The sequence below is a fragment of the Chrysochloris asiatica genome, unplaced genomic scaffold (assembly GCF_000296735.1).
Source record: "Chrysochloris asiatica unplaced genomic scaffold, ChrAsi1.0 scaffold00389, whole genome shotgun sequence".
Taxonomy (NCBI): Eukaryota; Metazoa; Chordata; class Mammalia; order Afrosoricida; family Chrysochloridae; genus Chrysochloris; species Chrysochloris asiatica.
The window spans coordinates 1,285,040-1,304,170 of NW_006408907.1; the positions used below are offsets into that span (position 1 = coordinate 1,285,040).

The window sequence follows — 19,131 nt, forward strand, 5'->3', positions numbered from 1 at the left end:
TAACAGCTTGGCTTAATTATTTTATTTTTTATCAGAGCAATTTTCAAACATACAAAAGTAAAGGACAATTGCTATAATAAACACCCAGATATCCTCCTCACAATACAGTTCACCTATAGGAAAAGGCATCAGCGCCTGCGCACAGGCACACACAACACGCACACACAGTACACACACCGTGCCCCGTCAGGGCACACCCCAAGGCCACACACACACACACGCTTCACACACTGGCCCCAAGGGCACGAGCTAGAGACACCCGCAACGTCCACTCACATGCACATGAAAAGCACACACACACACCCCACCCACTTCTTGCCCCTCTCCCCCCGCATTTGCGCTAGAGGTTTGGGGGGGCGTGGCTTCAGATATGACCTCGCGCTTTCCTACCGGCGGGAACCTTTGCTCATTTCCGCCCATCCCGTTTCCGCAGGCCACGTAGACACTTCCTCTCCCCGTGGGTTGGTGAAGGGGTGGGGGGGTAGACCCATAATGCCTTTCTGCAGAAAAAAAAAAAAAAAAAAGCGTTCTAGTCTGGGGAACTCTGGGTCCTGAAAATAGTCCACGTGAGTACTCTACCCTATAGACTTTAGAGCAAAGGCTGTCGCTCTTTTGGGAGGTGGGCTAAGAACCTATGAGGACGACTGTGATTGGCTGCAGCCTACACTAAAGACGGAACGTGATTGGTTTGCTCCGAACCCTAACCGTGAAGAAGCAGGTTGCTAGCACCCGCCTTTACTGCGGCTAAGTGTCACTGATTGCGTGGTAGTCTTTGTCCAATCGTTTGGGTATGGAACATTCTAAAACTTAGACAAGGCGAATGTGATTGGCTAAAGGGCATAAGCCCGCCTCCCGGGTGACGTGTCTGCCTATGGATATTAGTTGCCAGAGAAACCTGGCTTTACTATGGCGGTTGGAGGTACGGCAGTGATCACACGTCGGCTGCCTAGGAGAGCTGGATTCTCGTTTCAGGTTTCAGGGTGGGAGTGGGGAGGAAGGGTTAGTGATTTCCTTTATTTTGTAAATGGAGAGAATCAACTGTGGCCTTACAATCGGGTAAAGGTGGTACAAATCCTGCTCGCCAACGCCCAGCTCGGGCAAGGCTTCTTTCTGTTCTTTCTGTGTCTCGGTTTCCATGTTTGTAAAATGGTGATAATAATAGTGTCTACCTCGGAGACGTGTACTGAGGATTAAGTATAGTAGTGCGTATAAAGCACTTAATACGAAGCCTGGCTCCTATAGATAATAGTATTGTGGGAAGAAAGCCTCACAAAACAGAACGAGAAAAAGATGTATAAATTATGTAAATTCGCTCATTACGGTGCCTTCCTTGGCCATCAACTTCCCGTGAAGAAATTATAGATATGAGGCATAATCTTTACCGATGAAATAATACGCAAACAGATTTGCTTCAAAATAGTGGGAATTGGAATTTTCCAAATTGGAAAGTTAAAAAAATAATAACGAAAGTGAACTGAAGATCACATGCGTCGAGTAGGCCTTGTTTGGATCCTGATTTGAACACATCAAGTGTAAAAGACTGTTTTACATCAGGAAAATTTGAACACCATTTCGATATTTCATGTTTTTAAAGAAATGTATGTCGTTTCTTATTCGTTGGAAGGCTATTGTGGTTTTCAAATTGTCTTATTTTGTAACGATATCGACTAAAGTATTTACGGATTAAATAATGTCTGAGATTGCCTTCAAAATAACGTTGACGACTAGGAATTTGCTTCCAAATAAATTCTGCGAAGGGGGCAATGGAGAAGAGGGCTATCGATGAAACAAAACTGGCCTGAAGTTAAAAATCGCTTAAGCTTAGTTATATTACTCTATCTTAGTATTTGTTTGATATTTGCCGTATTGAAACATAAAAAAAATCAGCTAAATCGTTGAGCTTTAAAAGGCGGGGGGTGGGGGGGCAGTGGGTGGGGTTATAGATGAAACAAGATGGCCTTCAGCTGGTAATTGAAGGTGGATGATAGATTCGTGTGGGCTGGTAACAGTATTCTATTGAAATTTTTTTATCCATTTGTTTTTTTTACTTCAGTAAGACAAAATTCGTTTCTCAGAAAAGATAGGATAAAGGTACACAGTTTGAAAATATAACCACAAGACAGGAAAAAGAAACATTTGTACATTGTTTATCAGCTTTAGTGTCCTTTGTGTGTGGTAAAATGCATTGGTTGATAGAAAAGAAAACCATCTCATATCTTTTTATTCTATGTCCTTTCCTATCCCCTTCTTTGACCTTCTAGGTCACCGCCAGAAAAGCTAAGTTTGTAGAGTAAGGATCAGAAGATCTGATCCTGATTACAGAACCATCCCTCATTTCAGAATCTTGGGTAAGTGCTTCCCTTCTCCTGACCTCAGTCCTTAAACAACATAAAAACACATCATTTTCCTAACCATCCAGGAATAATTTGAAGATTAATAAGCCTCTATCTGGGAAAGCACTCTGAATTCTATTAAGAAAAGAATAGAACTAAAGCTTCCAGTCTAGAAAGACCAAAGCAACAGAGGACTTATGTAATCTTACATCCCTTGATAAAAGTTTGGACAAATGATGGATGACCTGTAGTTAGTTCGCACAATTTCGTATATTTGATTTTGTTTATCTTACTTTGGGGCATCCCATATACAGCCTAGTTTAGTGGTTAGGAGCAAATACAAGCTTCCTAAATTTAAATCCTGAGCAAAATATTTACTCAACTTTGTACCTAAGTTCTCTCTTAGGTAAAACAGAGGTAATAATAGTCCCTATTATATAAGATGGTTGTGTGAATTAAATGTAAAATACCAGGACAGTGCTGTGTGTATATTAGGTTCTTTAATAATGATTAGGCCTTCTGATACTTCTTGTTTTATGCACACACTTAAACACCCTCCTAAAAGAAGTAAATACCTCTCTTTGGAAATACAAAAAAAAAATGCTGTTGGTTGCCATCATGATTTTCCAGAAGCAGTGGTTCCCACTAGAACTAAATTCTGAAATTTTGACTGTTGGCTTGTCCTAAAAATCTAGAAAGGTTTTAAGTATATTAATCATAATCATATCAGGGCATTTCCAGGAGCTGTAACTTTAATATGGATGACAACTAGCAAATCATACCATATTCAGTTTGCTAATAGCTTTTATCATTCCTCCTCCTCGTTCTAGAAAAATTTTTTTTGATTCTAAAAATGATAACACATGAAGGAGATATACCAAGATCCAGAGGAGAGACTTCATATAAATGTAACTGGCAAAATGTATGCACATTTACAGGTTAATCATATTCAATAGGAGCTATTAATCACTCTTATTTGTCACACGCATACACAAAGCATATGATGTCTGCATTCCTCATTGTTCCCTTGCATGCATGAGGAGCTGAAAGAAGGTTTTTTCCATCTCTTGACACCTTCACAGTCTCATGGATTCACTGTATTTTCCTTATTTTTCTCCCAAAAAGCTATGTTTCAGAGGGTACTGCTGCCCTGGTGAAAGAGATAAACTAGATGAGTAGGCAGCAAACCCCTCTACCTGAAACCATTTGGAGAATGATTAAAGGCTAAAGGGGACAGGGCAGACTGTTGAGCCAGTAGGAGCTTAGCGAAGACTAGCGTGGCCTGAAATAGAGAAAGCCTCAAGGAAGAAATAGATCTTGCCCTGGCTACCGGGAATGAACAGAACCTAGAAGGAGGGCGGGAAACCATTTTGTATGATGTGCCTGCAGATAACAGTAAGCAGCAAAACGAACTAAATAGGTCAGCTATATGTGGGCTCCATGGATAAGAATGGCTCCGAATATCATTGTAAATTTTAAATATGTTATTTTAATTTTTAATCACATAATCACTATTGTGAATACATTCTCTTTGCAGAATTTAAATGTAACAGACTAAGCTTAGGTTTCCAAGCTCCCTCAATTCTCTTATTCCTACTAGAAGTCACCATGATTATCAGTTTGGTCTGTTTCCTTCTAAATCCCTAAATTGTATACCTGTTTTAAACATGTGTATGGATACATATAAAATACTGTTTTTGTGTTTTTCTTTTCATACAAATACGTTGTCATTATAAGTAATGTTTTTGAATGAGCTGTTTGTTCCATTTGTCTTGGGTATTATCCATTTTGTAAAATTTGATTCTTTTCACAATAATATTCTTGTAAGTAGCATGATATTCCATGTTATGGATATATACCACATTTTATTTCGCCAAACTGGTGACTGGTGTTTGCTGCTTCAAATAATCCTGTGTCAAACATCCTTGTTCAAAGGGGCTTCAGCGAGTTCGTGGAAAAATTCCTTGATCTTTTCATTTTTTTCACAAATGGTTTTGAAGCTCCCTGTATGCATAGTTGGAGCTCTGGTGTGGCGCTATGGACTAATGCTTCAGACTGCAGGGTCGGTGGTTTCAAGCTCACCAGCTGCTCCTTGGAAACCCTATACAGGCTCACTATGGGTCTGAATCGACTCAGCGGCACTTAACAACAACTGCATAATTTCAAGTGTTTTTCTAGGGTGACATTTATGTTTTTAAGCTAAGATATAATTAACTAGTTTGAGAATAATCAGACTGTCACTGTGACAGAACAGATTACCTGAAAATACTGATGCCTTTTAAGAGTCAAACAATCAGAGAATGTTGGAAAGAGAGAACCACAAAAGACCCATACACCACTTGAGATTTAACAAGTTAAACGATAGCATTTCACATTACTGGGAAAGGATGGACTCTAATAGGAGTTAAGATTAGGTAAAGTTTGCTGTATTTTGTTGGGGGTGGGGTTTGTCTTATTGCAAAGATACATTCTAGATGGATTAAAGGTTTCAATGTAGGGAGAAAACTATGAAAAATTGTGTGTTCTTAAAGACACCATAAAAACATACCTAAAAGACAAAACGACAGTTTGTAAAAAGCATTCCCAGCATACCCCAAAAAGGTTGACGTTTACTTGTTGTTGTTGTTAAGTGCCATCGAGTCGGGTCCGACCCATAGCGACCCTGTACAGGGTTTCCGAGGGTGTAAATCTTTACGGGAGTAGAAAGCCTCATCTTTCTCCCGCGGAGCGGCTGGTAGTTTCGACCCGCTGACCTTAAGGTTCGCAGCCCGATTCGTAACCACTACGCTACCAGAGCTCCTTACTAGAGATCAATTAGAAGCAGCAAACAACCTAATAGAAAGAAAGAAAAGATCGATGGCCAATGAGTATATGAAAAGACGCTCAATATCACACAGTTAATAAAAGGACAACAAGATACCTCTGACCTATTAGATTGGCAAAAGGAAATTTTCCAAAAATGGTGTTTATCCAGTGTTGTTGAGGATATTGGTAAAATGCGTTGTACTTTTGCTGGCAATACAAATTGAAACAGTTCTTTTCAAGGTGCTTTATCCTATCAGGTGTAAATATGCAAACCCTTTCACCAAAGGGTTTCATTTGGGGGACTAGATCCTTCAGAAATGCTTAAGTCTAATATAGCTGTACTATTATAGCAGTGTTTAGAACAATAAAATGTTGGAAACAATGTGGATCTTGATTACTAGGGATTAAAGTATGGTACAGAAAAATTACAGAATATAATGTGGATATTAAAAGAATGAAGTAGGCATATACTGACATGGAAAGATGCCCATGATAGTATGCTTAAGAGAAGAGGTACCAAGCAATATGTATCATCGTTTTCAAAACAGGTTATGAAAATGTGTGATACATTCACACATATAAATAGCATTTTACTTTAAAGGTGTGTTTGTGTAAATTGCACAAATTTGAAAGAATACATACTAGTTTGTTCAGGGGGTGCATTGGAGTGGGGGGAGGAAGGTGGTAAGGGTAGAATGCCCACCTTATGTGTATTACATATATATATAGGTTTATTAGAGGAGAATCACAATAAATAGTGCCACATTGTTAGCTCAAAACTTACCCCAAAATTAGATGGATTAAGGACTCAAAACAAATCCATGAAAATATAACATATAGGAGCTCTGGTAGCGTAGTGGTTACGAATTGGGCTGCTATCCTCAGGGTCAGCAGTTCGAAACTACCAGCTGTTCCATGGGAGAAAGATGAGGCTTACTGCTCCCCTAAAGACTTACAGCTTTGGAAAACCCTGTACAGGGTTGCTGTGGATCGGAACCGACTCCACGGCACATAACAACAACATCTGACCATATGTGATGGTGGTGGGATTTGTTAAGTGCCGTCGAGTTGGTTTCAACTTATGGTGACCCTGCACAGGGTTTTCCGAGGCTATAAATCTTTGGGGAGCAGAAAGCCTCATCTTTCTCCCGCAGAGCAACTGGTAGTTTCGAACTGCTGATCTTGCGGTTCACAGCCTGATTCGTAACCACTACGCTACCAGAGCTTAGACACTATGAAACGCTAGGAAATATTTTCCAAAATAAGACATAATTTTTCATGTAGGCAAAAATCACCAAGAACCAGCTCTAGATTAATGGATACAAGAATAAAGAGCAATAAATAAATGGCCATTATACACATTTTTTTTTAATGTTAAAACTTCACTTTAAAAACAAAAACTAAACCTTTTTTCCTCATCAAATTCACAAATACTTTTTTGCCAACCTATTGCTGGCCAGGGTATATTGTTGTGAAGCGCCATCGAGTCGATTCTGACCCATAGCGACCCTGTATAGAGTTTCCAAGGAGAGGTTGGTGAGCTTGAACCACCAACCTTGCGGTTCAAGCAACTTGCAGTCTGATGGATTAACCCATGGCACCACACCAACATTTTTACACTTTGGAAGGTGATTTGACAAGAACCTTAAAAGTGTTAGGCCTCTTAACCATAACCCACTAAATCCACTCAGGAATCTTGCAAAAAAAATTTTTTTAATTAAAAATGTTATAAATGGCATGGGATAGAATGGGCGAGGGAGAGGCACCCTTAAGTTTCCAGAGGGGTTGGTCATGTAAATAAATTGTCCATTAGATGAAATATGCAAGGGGGTTTTCATTTTAATTTCATTTTGCATGAATTTTGAAGACCCCTCATTTCTCTCAAAATGGATACAAATTGTGACCATAATGTGGGGCCATGATGAGTTTTAATGGTAAATTTTTAAAAGAAAGAAAAGTCAAATATTTGTTTTCCAGTATGAGTTTATCTCAAATGTATGCTTACACAGATTAAAATGTAGGTGGCTGTTCAGTACTGTCCAGTTGGTCCCAGCTCATAGCGACCCTGTATAGGGTTTCCAAGGAGCAGCTGGTAAGCTTCAAACCAACCTTACAGTTCAGTGCATTAGCCCACAGCATCACACCAGGACTCCCAAAATTTAGGTAGAAAATGCAAATATACATTGGAAATGTCTTTTCTCAATTTCTGGCCTCAGGGCTGACCTGTCGAAGTGAGATAGAAAAATAATTTGGTGACTTCTCAGTTTTTGTCTCCGTTTACTCCGTGTGCCAAATGGATGGTGGTGATAGTAGTGTCCTGTGGAGTCGGTTCCGACTCAATTGTGGCCCTGTGTAGGGTTTCCGAAGGAGCTCTGGTAATGTAGTGGTTATAAGTTGGGCTCATAACCCAAAACCTGAAACTACCAGCAGTTCTGCGGGAGAAAGATGAGGTGTTTTGCTGCTGTAAAGATTTACAGCCTCAGAAACTGACTCTATGGTACTTAACTGAGGTTTCTGAGGCTGTAAATCTTTACGGGAGCAGAAAGCCTCATCTTTCTTCCATGGAACAGCTAGTAGTTTCAAACTGCTGACCTTTAGGTTAGCAGCCCAACTGTGCTACCAGAGCATATTTGGGGGAGCAAGGTGTCTCTACAATAAGCACTTGACTGTGGATGGTTCGAGCCCGCCAGACCCTCCGTGGGAGAAAAATGAGGCTTTGTTCCTGCAAAGATTTTTAAAGCCTCAGCAACCCTCTACAGGGTCGCCATGAGTCAGCACTTACTCAAAGGTACTTAACAAATTATATATACTCAGGGGAGCACAATGGCTCCATATGATTAGCACTGGACTGCAAACCACAAGATCCACAGGAGAAAGATTAGGTTTTTCTGTTCCTGTGATGATTTAAAGCCTTGAAAACCCTATACAGGGTCACTATGAGTTGGAAGTGACTCAACAGCAATTAATGTTGGATACTAAAAATCCTGGTGTGGCGCAGTAGCGTAAGTCCTAGACTGCTAACTGCAAGGTAGGCAGTTCAAAGCCCACCAGCCTTTCCTTGGAAATCCTATATGGGATCACTGAGTCAAGTCAGAACTGACACCATATACTCAGAGGAGTGTTTGTGTCACTGTAGGCTAGACACTGGACTGCTGACTTCAAGATAGGCAGTTCAAACCCACAAGCTGCTCAGTGGGAGAAAGACAAGGCTTGCAACTCTAGTAAAGATTTACAGTCTCAGAAACCCTGTGTCAATATGAGTCAGAACCGACTCAAGGGCCTATAGCAAAATTATGTGCTCAAGGAGCCCTGGTGACACTGGGCTAAGCGCTGTGCTGCTAACTGCAAAGCTGGCAGTTAAAAGCTACGCAGCAGTTCCACAGGAGCAAGATGAGGGTGCGCCCATGGAGATTTATAGTCTGGGAAGCCGCCCTATATCGGCTTGCTGTGAGGATCCACTCAATGTCAGTGAGTTTGCTTTGGCTTTAATTTATCAGGAATTTAGAATATTTCTATGATTCTCTCCTTGTTTGTTATTGTCAAGTCGGTTCCAACCCATGGCGAGTGACCCTGTATAGGGTTTTCGAGGAGCGGCTGGTGAGCTTGAAACACCCATCTTGAAGCTCAAACAACTTCACAGTCCAGCACATTAACACACAGTGCCACACCAGGACTCCTCCTCCTCGGTATATTCACCAGAAAAATCAGCCTTTTGATCCCACCAGCCACTCCAAGGAAGTAAGCTACCACAATCTGCTTCCCCATCAAAGCTTAAAAAAATAAACCTGCTGCCCTTAAAGTCAATTCCAAATCAGTGGCCCTATAGTAACAGTAGAACTGCTCCTTAGGGTTTCCAAGGCTCTACTCTTTACAGAAGCAGATCTCCCTTGGAGGGGTTGGTGGGTTCAAACTGCTGGCACTCATAGCAACTGAGCACTTAAACACTGTACCACCAGGGCTCCATCTGTAAAGATTTCAGCCTTTAAAACCCTATGAAGCAATTCTTTCCTATAGTCAGTCAGAATGGACTCAGTAACAGTGGGCTTTGTTTATTTCAGTGCCCACTAGGTCTTATGAAAGCTGCAAGCCATGGTAAGTTAAAATTAATAATGTTCTTTATGGAGTGATGGAGAGCTAGCATTGTGGGATTTAGATAAGGGAAACCAGTCTGATTGGAGCCTACCAAAATGAATAAACAAGATTTTTAAAACTCTTAAATTGAAACTGGTAGATTCAAAGTTTAAAATGCTCGGGAAAAGCAACATTTAGTACCAACTTTTATAATCCATTTGCGCAGAGTATTTGTCACCAAAGTATGGAGTAGTTGAAGTTTCTGGGAAAAGAGGAACAGTGTGTAAAGTTATTCAAAAACTCGTATTACAGGTTTTTTAAAAAACTGACATTGAGTAGATTCCAACTCAGTGATCCTATAGGACAGAGTAGAACTGCCTGTAGGGTTTCTGAGACAAAGTATTTAGGAAAGCTGGCAGCCTCATCTTTCTAATGGGTTTGAACCACTGTCCTTACAGTTAGCAGTCCAGCAATTTACCCACTATGCCACCAGGGCTGCTTATAGGTGATGTTAAGGTGCCAATGAGCTGGTTTCAACTCAGCAACCCTGTATAGGGTTTCCAAGGAGCAGCTGGTAGGTTTGAACCACTGACCTTGTCAGTGCCATTGAGTCTCATAGAGTCAGCGACCCCCCCAGTGTAGAGTTTCTGAGAAGCGGCTGGTGATCTTGACCTGCCAACTCAGCGTATTAACCCTCTGTACCTCACCAGGACTCTATATTATAGGTTTGTTGTTAAGTGTCGGCGAGTCAGTCCTGACCCATAGTGACTCTGTATAGAGTTTCAGAGGAGCAGCTGATGAGCTTGAACCACCGACCTTGCAGTTCAAACCAACTTTGCAGTCCAGTGCATGTACGCATAGCGCCACACCAGGACTCCATATTATAGGTATTGTTGTTAAATGTTACTGAGTCTATTCTGATCCATAGTGACCCTGTATAGGGTTTCTGAAGAGCAGCTGGTGAGCTTGAACCACTGACCTTGCAACTCAAACGGCTTTGCAGTCTGGTGCGTTAACCCACAGCACCACACTTCTTGTTGTTAATGTGCCATGGAGTTGGTTCCGACTCATAGCGACCCTGTACAGGGTGTCCAAGGCTGCAAATCTTTATGGGAGCAGAAAGCCTCACCTTTCTCCTGAAGAACAGCTGGTAGTTTCGAACTGCGACCCTGAGGTTCGCAGCACGATTCATAACCACTACGCTACCAGAGCTGGAGCCAGAAATCTAAAGGATGGATCTTTCCTTTTTGCCTAGCTCTTGAATGGGTGTTTGGTGAATGTGCACTCAGAAGTAGTTTCTGAGGTCAGAAAGTTCTTAGAAGTGCTGCTTCCCTGCTTTTATTTACTCCTGGCACACAAACTTAAATCCAAGGATGCAGGCATTTTTATAAAGCAATATTAGAAGTTTCATTCCACTTAAAACTTACTAAGAAAGCTTCTGGAGAATGGTGACACTCACCCGCTATAGTGAAAACCAGGTCAAATCCTTCTGTATTGTATTATGCATGAAGATAGGCAATCAGTAGCTCAGTAGCAAGGATAAACAGGTTCACGTATCATTCTCGAGTTCCTCATGACAAAGGAAATGGTAGTGGCCAGTATGGCACTCTATCATGTCATACCCAGTCTCATCTGCACTAGGTCATCTGGCTTTCTTTCCTTTGTGGGTATTTTACTATCATCTCCTTGTTTATGGAACCTCTGCGCTATTATTTTTAAGTGCCATTGAGTCGGTTCCAACTCAGTGACCCTGAATAGGATTTCTGAGGAGTGGCTGGTGAGTTTGAACTGCCAATCTTAAAGTCAAGTGCTTGTCCTGTAGCACCAGGATCAGGACTCCTCTGTGCTATTAGCCCCAAAATGGCCTTTCTGAATTTCACTCATATTACTGTCACCACTGTCTGGCCTTTCACAGCTATTAAAAAATCGTGGAAATAGCCCAACAGTTAAGTTATACAAGGCTCTTACCAAGTTTGTCTGCATACCCTTGACAAGCAAGGAGCTCTGGTAGCATAATGGTTACAAGTTGGGCTGCTAACCTCAAAGTCTGTAGTTCGAAACTACCAGTGGTTCTGTGGGAGAACAGTGAAGCTTTCTGCTCCCGTAAAGATTTAGGGCCTCAGAGGCCCTATGCTATGAGTTGGAACTGACTCCATGGCACACCACCACCACCCCTGAACAGGAGGTTTCAAATTCTCACGGGATTAGTGTCCATCTTCTCAGATTCTGATGCTGAAAACTGGCTTTGCCCTTTAATTCCTGCTTAGATTTAGGCCCTTTCCCTACTTTTTCCCCCAGTTGAAGGATAGTGTTTGCTTGATGAAAGTAGGAGCATCCAGGCTTCTTTCCAGTAGCTGGCTTTCCTGATTCACGGTTCTAGTTTTCAAAATATCTATGTCATTCCTTCTTCAGGGCTTCGCTGATAACCCAGCCATATAGTCTTGTGGGGGGTTGAGGGGTGTAAATTGACTTGTTTTTATGGTTGGAAGTTATAGTTAGATAACACTACTTAGGATGAATCCAGCATCATCCTTTTGTCGCCTTTCCAAGCGTTGGTGTCTGCACATTACCATTGTAGTTGATTCTGACTCCTGGAAACCCCATGTATGCAGAGTAGAACTACTCTGTAGTGTTACAAACCTACTGCCTTTCAGATGCAGATTGCCAAACTTGTCTTCCAAGGCACCTCCTGGTGGTTCAAGCTGCCAACCTTTTAGCTAATTGAGCACTTAACTGTTTGTGCCACCTAGATACTTCTTCCAAGAGGTAATCTCTGTCACCATAACCTGATATTTAAATACTCATTTTTTTTATACATTCATACACACTAGTTGAAAACACAAATTGGATCACATGTTCCTAAGAACATCTGGTTCCTGGTTGAGGGCAATTCTTTTTTTCTCCAGCTGTGTTACATATCCCAAAATGAGCAGGATGGCACACAGTGGTTAAGCTCTTGGCTGTTAACCTAAATGTTTGCAGTTTGAACCCACTGGTTGCTTCATGGGAGAAAGATGTCTGCTTCCAGCTTCTGTAAAAATTACAGCTTTGAAAACCCTGGCTATAGAGTTATATACTATAGAGTATATATGCTCTGTCCTATAGAGTCACTGAGTCAGAATCGACTCGGTGGTAATGAATTGGGTTAGTTGGTTATATATTGCACATCTTTCTATGTCATTATATAAACCTCTGCTAAATAGATTTTAGTGACTCCATATTCCATAATGTGCATATGTAATTTGTATTTCCACGACTCGACAGCACTTGGCAACAAAGTGGGAAATATTTTGGTATTTCCAAGTCTCGGTATTAAAAATACCACTGCATGAGTATCCTGTATACATATTCAACATGTGGTGGAGGTATTCCTGCAATGAACTGTGGTAGCTGTTTAATTTTATTAAATTCTTAAAAGAACCTGTGAAGGGTAGGGATAATTAACCACATTCTATAGGAGTCCTGGTGTGGTGCTGTGGGTTAATGCATCAGACTGCAAAGCTGTTTGAACTGTAAGGTCGGCGGTTCAAGCTCACCAGCTGCTCCTTAGAAACGGTATACAGGGTCGCTATGGGTTGGAATTGACTCGACGGCATTTAACAACAAGGATGAAAAAACTGAGACTAAGAGCTTTACATATGTACCCAAGGTCTCACAACTTAAAAACGGTGGAGCCTAATTGAAGATGGACTCCCGGTATGGCGCTGTGGGTTAATGCGCTGCAGTGTAAAGTCAGTTTGGACCTCACGGTCAGTGGTTCAAGCTCACCAGCCGCTCCTCAGAAACCCTATACAGGGTCGCTATGAGTTCAGAACCGACTCGTAGTCACTGAACAACAACAATGGAAGTACAGCTCTGTAACACTGGAAGTCATGCATTTTCTCGGATACCTCACTTGTTTATCAAATTCTGTCTTTTCCTATAAGATGACACCTTATTGTTATTTGTATTACTTCATGAAAGCTCATCTTCATTGCAGATACCCACTTCATCCTTCCAGACTATCCCTGAAAACCTTTTCAGATTCCATCTGAGAAAGCCCTAGGAGTTCTTGGAAGGGAAAGAAGAAAGAAGATTATGTAAGTCAAAGGAATTAGAATTATTTCACGTGTTGCTGTAAGATTACTAGAATACTATTTTCCCATCCCTATCTCACTTAGCCTTCCTTGCTGCATTTTACATTTTTCCCTTCTTGAAACTCTCAATGTCTTTCTTTCCAAAATACCACTCCTAATTCTCCTATGGCTGTTCTGACCATTTTTTTGTTTAATATTTGGCCTCTCTCTCTGCTTATCCATTAAATACCTGTTTTCCAGAACTCCGTACTTGATTCACTTGTTTTTCCCTTTGTTCTCCCAGTGGTGTCATATATACTGTCCCTTGTTTGCTCCCAGAATATTCTGTGTCTATAACTGTCACTGTACCAACATTATTTTATAATTGTCGCTGTAGACATTTGAATTCCTAGCACATAGCGTAGTATACCTGTAGCAGGATGGATTAATGTTATTACTTATGTGATTTTATTGCTGATTACAATCTAACACTTAAAAAAATAAGTGCTTTCATTAATTTATTAGTTACCCAGACTTGAAATTCCAGAGCCACCTTTGACTCCTCCCTCTCCTTCAGTTACATAGTTATATGTACTTCAGTTTCACCTGACACTGTCATGGCCCCACTTCAGGCTTTTACTGATGCTCATTTTGCCTCCAGTCATCTAAATTAATTGTCCTTAGTGCTTTCATCTGTTCAAAAACCTTGAATCAACTCCACTGCCTATTATAGTTTGTCAGTTTCTTTTCCTCTGGAATTGTTTCTATCGTTTGAGGGGCATCAGAAATGAACTTTGGGGCAGGTCTGAGGAGTGGATGGGTAGGATAAGGTGATTAATGAGAATGGAGGTGGGGCTAGAAGGTCACTTAGATAGATAAGTAGGATTTGAAATCCAAATTTCAGGGTGCTATTATGCACCTTAATATAAAGCATAGTGTGTTAAAGGTAGCCATAGAAAACAACCAAGTAAAATATTTTCTATATTACAGTGGTTGGAATAAAAACAGGGTTGAATGAGTTCCAGAAAGCAGGGTTCTCAGACTCGTGGACAACAATCTGCAGAAGAAGACAACTTCAAAAAGCCAACTAGAAGCAACATGCAGAGAAGTAAGATGAGAGGGGCCTCCTCTGGAAAGAAGACAGCTAGTCCTCAGCAGAAGAATCTGGAGCCAGCTCTTCCCGGCAGATGGGGGGGTCGCTCTGCTGAGAACCCCCCTTCAGCATCCGTGAGAAAAACAAGGAAGAACAAACCAAAGAGTCCTGGAAATGGAGATGGTGGAAGTACCAGTGAAGCACCTCAGCCACCTCGGAAGAAAAGGGCCCGGGCTGATCCTACCGTTGAAAGTGAGGAGGCATTTAAGAATAGAGTGGAGGTTAAAGTAAAGATTCCTGAAGAATTAAAACCCTGGCTCGTCGAGGACTGGGACCTGGTTACCAGGCAGAAGCAGCTGTTTCAGCTCCCAGCTAAGAAAAATGTCGATGCCATTCTGGAAGAGTACGCAAATTGTAAGAGATCACAAGGCAGTGTCGACAATAAGGAATATGCTGTTAACGAAGTTGTGGCAGGGATAAAAGAATACTTCAATGTGATGTTGGGCACTCAGCTGCTCTACAAATTTGAGAGGCCCCAGTATGCTGAAATCCTCATGGCCCACCCTGATGCGCCGATGTCCCAGGTTTATGGAGCGCCACACCTACTGAGATTATTTGTGAGAATTGGAGCAATGTTGGCCTATACGCCCCTTGATGAGAAGAGTCTTGCATTATTGTTAGGCTATTTGCATGATTTTCTGAAATATCTGGCAAAGAATTTTGCAGCCCTGTTTACTGCCAGCGATTACAAAGTGGCTTCCGCTGAGTACCATCGCAAAGCCCTGTGAGGGTCTACTGACCGCTCACTGTTAACGTCTGGGTATCTGTAAACACTTTTCTTTTTGTTCTTAGTCTTTTTCTTGTATAATTGATGTTCTCTAAAATTGTTAATGTTATCACAGGGCTTATATTTAAGTTTGTTTTCTGTTTGCTTCAAACAGAAAATAAAAGGAGAGTGTAAGCTCCCTTTCACATTTCAAAGTTGCTACCAGTATACACAGTAATTAGACAAAGAAGAAACAATCAGTAGAAAATTCTTGCCTAGTTGACAACATTGCTTGAATGCTAGTGGTTCTATCCCTTTGACACTACACAATTTTCTAATACGTGTTAATGCTACGTGACAAAATGCCATGATTCCTAGTGCCAAAGGTTCAACTTAATGTATATACCTTGAAAACCCATGCATTTGTGCTCTCTCTCTCTTTTTTTTTAATGGTGCTAAAACAGCCCATCCCTCTGCAAGTCCTTAGGCATTCTATCTTTGCTCAAGTTGTTGAAGGATGGTGGTTTGTTTCATGGTTTTTGTATTTGAGTCTAATACACCTTCTAACATGATAGAGGCAATGTGTTGTGTAGCCGCGGTTTTCTGAAAAGTTGATATTTTAGGAATTGTATTTCAGATCTTAAATAAAATTTGTTTCTAAATTTCAAAGAAAAAAAAGAAAAAAAACTTCAATGGGCGCTTTTTTTTTTCCTTTTTTAAAATATCATCACAGAGATGTAGCCATGTCTGTAATCTAATTTAAAACATTTTCATCACACCAGACAGAAATCTTATTTATACCCATTAGTAGTCCCTGTCCCACTCCTAGGATACCATTCATCTAGTGACTTTCTCGGTGTGGTTGCTGTCAAATCTGCCGTGACTCATAGCAACCCCATGTTCTGTACCACCTTCGCAATCTTGGTAGGGCCAAGTCCCTTGTTGGAGCCTCTGTGTATTTTGAATACTTTCCAATTTAGGAGACTCATTTTCCAGCACTGTGTCAGATAATTTTCTGTTGTGATCAGTAGGGCCTTCACTAGCTAATGTTTGGAAATAGAGACCAGGCCTTCCTTCCTATCTGTCTTAGTTTGGAAGATCTGCTGAAACCTGCCGACACTGTCATCTTTACAGGAGCAGATTGCCAGATCTTCTTCCTGTAGAGTCTCTGGGTGGGTTCAAACCACCAACCTTTCATTAGCTGCCCGAGGACTGCTGGGGTATCTATGGTTTAAGGTCACTCAGGCACTATGGCTATTTTTGAGAGGAAAGGTATATTAAGGAAACTTGAAAATAATAGTAATTCAGAGCCAAAGGGAATAGCTAAATGGATTAAAAAAGAAAATCAGACAGAGAAATTCAGGTGGGAATATTGTACTTTGGCTTGTTTGGATGACAAAAATGAATGTACTCAAGAGCCCTAAGGCTACCAAATCCACAAAGCTAGTGATCCTTTCTGTAAATACAAAGTTCTTGTTATTGTTAAGTGTCGTGGAGTCTGTTGTGACTCATAGAGACCCTGTATAGGGTTTATAAGGAGTGACTGGTGGCTTTGAACAACCAACCTTACAAACAGTAGCCCAGTGCTTACCTTATGATGCCAAAAGATAATTGGACAGGTGTTTGTTTTGTTTTTTAATTGAGTGTTTCCTTCATCACTAAAAAGACTCTATAAGAAGGTATTGTGACACAACTGAAACTTGTTGCTCAAGGAGCTGAGTAACCCTGTGGACAGATACACAGCGCTTCCTGAGGAACCACTGCTGACATGGATTTTATGGATTGGCCACAAAGAAGCTGTTTTTCTTGCATTAAATCTCACTGCTGTCTAGTCAATTCTGATTCAGGGTAACAATCGCAATGCGTCAGAATATAAACTGTGCTCCATATAGTTTTCAATGACTGATTTTATGGCACTGGATTATGAAGCCTGTTTTATACAGCGCCACTAGGTAGATTGTGGAGTAACAGCCTGTATTTAGATTCAGATAAAATCAAGAGATTAACTGAAAGTAAAGTGATAGCTTAAACTACGAAGAGACTGGATTCCGCAAAGTGAAATCCAGCAATTCAGAATGGTTAAACTGTATGGGACATTTTATAAGGGAAAAACAAAGAACTAGAAGTATACTACTTGAATGGTAGTTACAAACATCCTGTAGTTGTTAGGTGCTGTCCAGTCTATTCTGACTCACAGTGACCCTATGAACAACAGAAAGAAACTGCCCAGTCATGAGCCACCCTCACAATCATTGCTGCTGCCACTGTCCAATCCATCCTGTTGGGGGTCTTCCTCTTTTTTGCTGACCCTCTGTTTACTAAGTATGATGTCCTTCCCTAGGAACTGGTCCCTCGTGACAATATGTGTGAAGTATGAGAGACAAAGTCTCACCATCCTGTCGTCTAAGGAGAATTCTGGCTGTACTTTTTCCAACACAGATTTGCTTTTTCTTCTGGCAGTCCATTATACTTTTTTAAAAAAACTTTTTATTGTGAATTAAGTGAAGGTTTACAGAACAGATCATCAGTTTTACATTCAACAAGTCATATACTTTGCTTCACTGTTGTTGTTGTTAAGTGCCGTTGAGTCAATGCCGACCCATAGCGACCCTGCGTAGGGTTTCCAAAGAGTGGCTGGTGAGCTTGAACCACCGACCTTGCGGTTCAAACTGACTTTGCAGTCCAGCGCATTAACCCACAGCGCCACACCAGGACTCCTTGCTTCATTACATGGTTGCACTCCACTCCATTCACCAACAGTTAACAGTATTTACCTCTATTCACTTTATTGCATTCCTCCCTGCGTCTCCCGCTACCTTCATCTTTCCTCTGTTAACCTCCGTCTTGTTATTTGTTGCCTGCCCTATCACCTATGTTAATGTGTCTACCCTCTAGCCTGTGAATAATTTTGCCTCCCACCCCCCAACTATCATAGATTGTTCCTTTTATCAAGAAAACTTTTTTTTTTTTTAACTTTTAAAACATTGCTTTCATACAATAATTGTCCTTTTGCTCTTGACCAATTTCAGTCAGCATAATGTCCTCCAGGTTCAACCATGTTGTGAGGTGTTTCACAGATTCATCATTATTCTTCAATGTTTTGTAGTATTCCATTGTACATATGTACCAAAGTTTGCCTAACCATTCTTCTGTTGATGGTCATCTACTGTCTCCATCTTTTTGATACACCTCTTGAAGATAGCATATTGAAGGATCTTGTTTTCTTATCTATTTTACTCCTGTGTTCTTACCCATTTTACTCTCTGTTTCTTGACTCATACATTTAATCCATTTACATTCAGTGCAATTATCAATAAATAAATAGGTTGCTGTCATATGTGTATTTTTTTTCTGGTGCTGCTGGATTCTTTGTTCTGCATAATTTTCTAAGAGGAATTCATTTTGTTTGTGGGTTTTCTTTTCATTTTCATTTCTGATGTTTAATGTTTATTTAATCTTTCTGATTTGCCTCTTTTTAAATTTTTGATGTGGTTACCCTGCAATTTATTATTATTTTTTTATCTGCTTAAAACAGTCTGTTTTTTGTTTGTTTGTTTGTTTTTTAATTTAAGGTTTTTATTATGGATTGAGTGAAAGTTTACAGGGCACATCATTAGTTTCACATTCAACCATTCATATAACTTGTTTCATTGCATTGATTATAATCCACTCCATATACCATGAGTTAAAAGTATTTCTCTCTATCCACTTTATCTTTTTAAAAAAAATACACAAACAAAAAAACTCACTCAGGCATATTTAATAATTTACATCTCCAAAGGGCACATTCTGAAAGTTTGCTCCTGGCCACCAGTTCTTCTTCCTTCTCTTCTTAGTTGATGAATCTAGAGTCCTCAGCCGCTCCCCTTCTCCATGCCCCCATCTCTGCCTCCATCTCTGGCGCTGCTGCTTCTCTGGATAAAGTCCCACACTCTGATTGTGAGTTTCTCTTTTGATGGTCCTAGGGTCCTCTGGTTCTGAACTGTAAGATTAACTACTCCCCTTTTT

The 19,131-nt window shown here is 40.7% G+C and overlaps 1 protein-coding gene across 2 annotated transcripts; it reads left to right on the top strand.

Moving 5' to 3' along the window:
* Nucleotides 1-784: 784 nt before the first annotated feature.
* Nucleotides 785-15,793, top strand: MORF4L2 (mortality factor 4 like 2). Of its 2 annotated transcripts, XM_006876528.1 has the most exons (3): nt 785-972; nt 2,262-2,348; nt 14,255-15,793. In XM_006876528.1, the coding sequence occupies exon 3, from the start codon at nt 14,279-14,281 to the stop codon at nt 15,143-15,145; it is 867 nt and encodes a 288-aa protein (XP_006876590.1). In that variant the 5' UTR covers nt 785-972; nt 2,262-2,348; nt 14,255-14,278; the 3' UTR covers nt 15,146-15,793. The 2 variants fall into 2 exon arrangements, with proteins under 2 accessions (XP_006876590.1, XP_006876591.1); XM_006876529.1 differs by lacking the exons at nt 785-972; nt 2,262-2,348 and having other exon boundaries at nt 14,378-14,433; nt 14,497-15,145.
* The last annotated feature ends 3,338 nt before the right edge of the window (nt 15,794-19,131 follow it).

Excerpts from the sequence above, each read along its gene's own strand:
- MORF4L2 (XM_006876528.1), top strand. The coding sequence starts at position 14,279 with ATGAGTTCCAGAAAGCAGGGTTCTCAGACTCGTGGACAACAATCTGCA.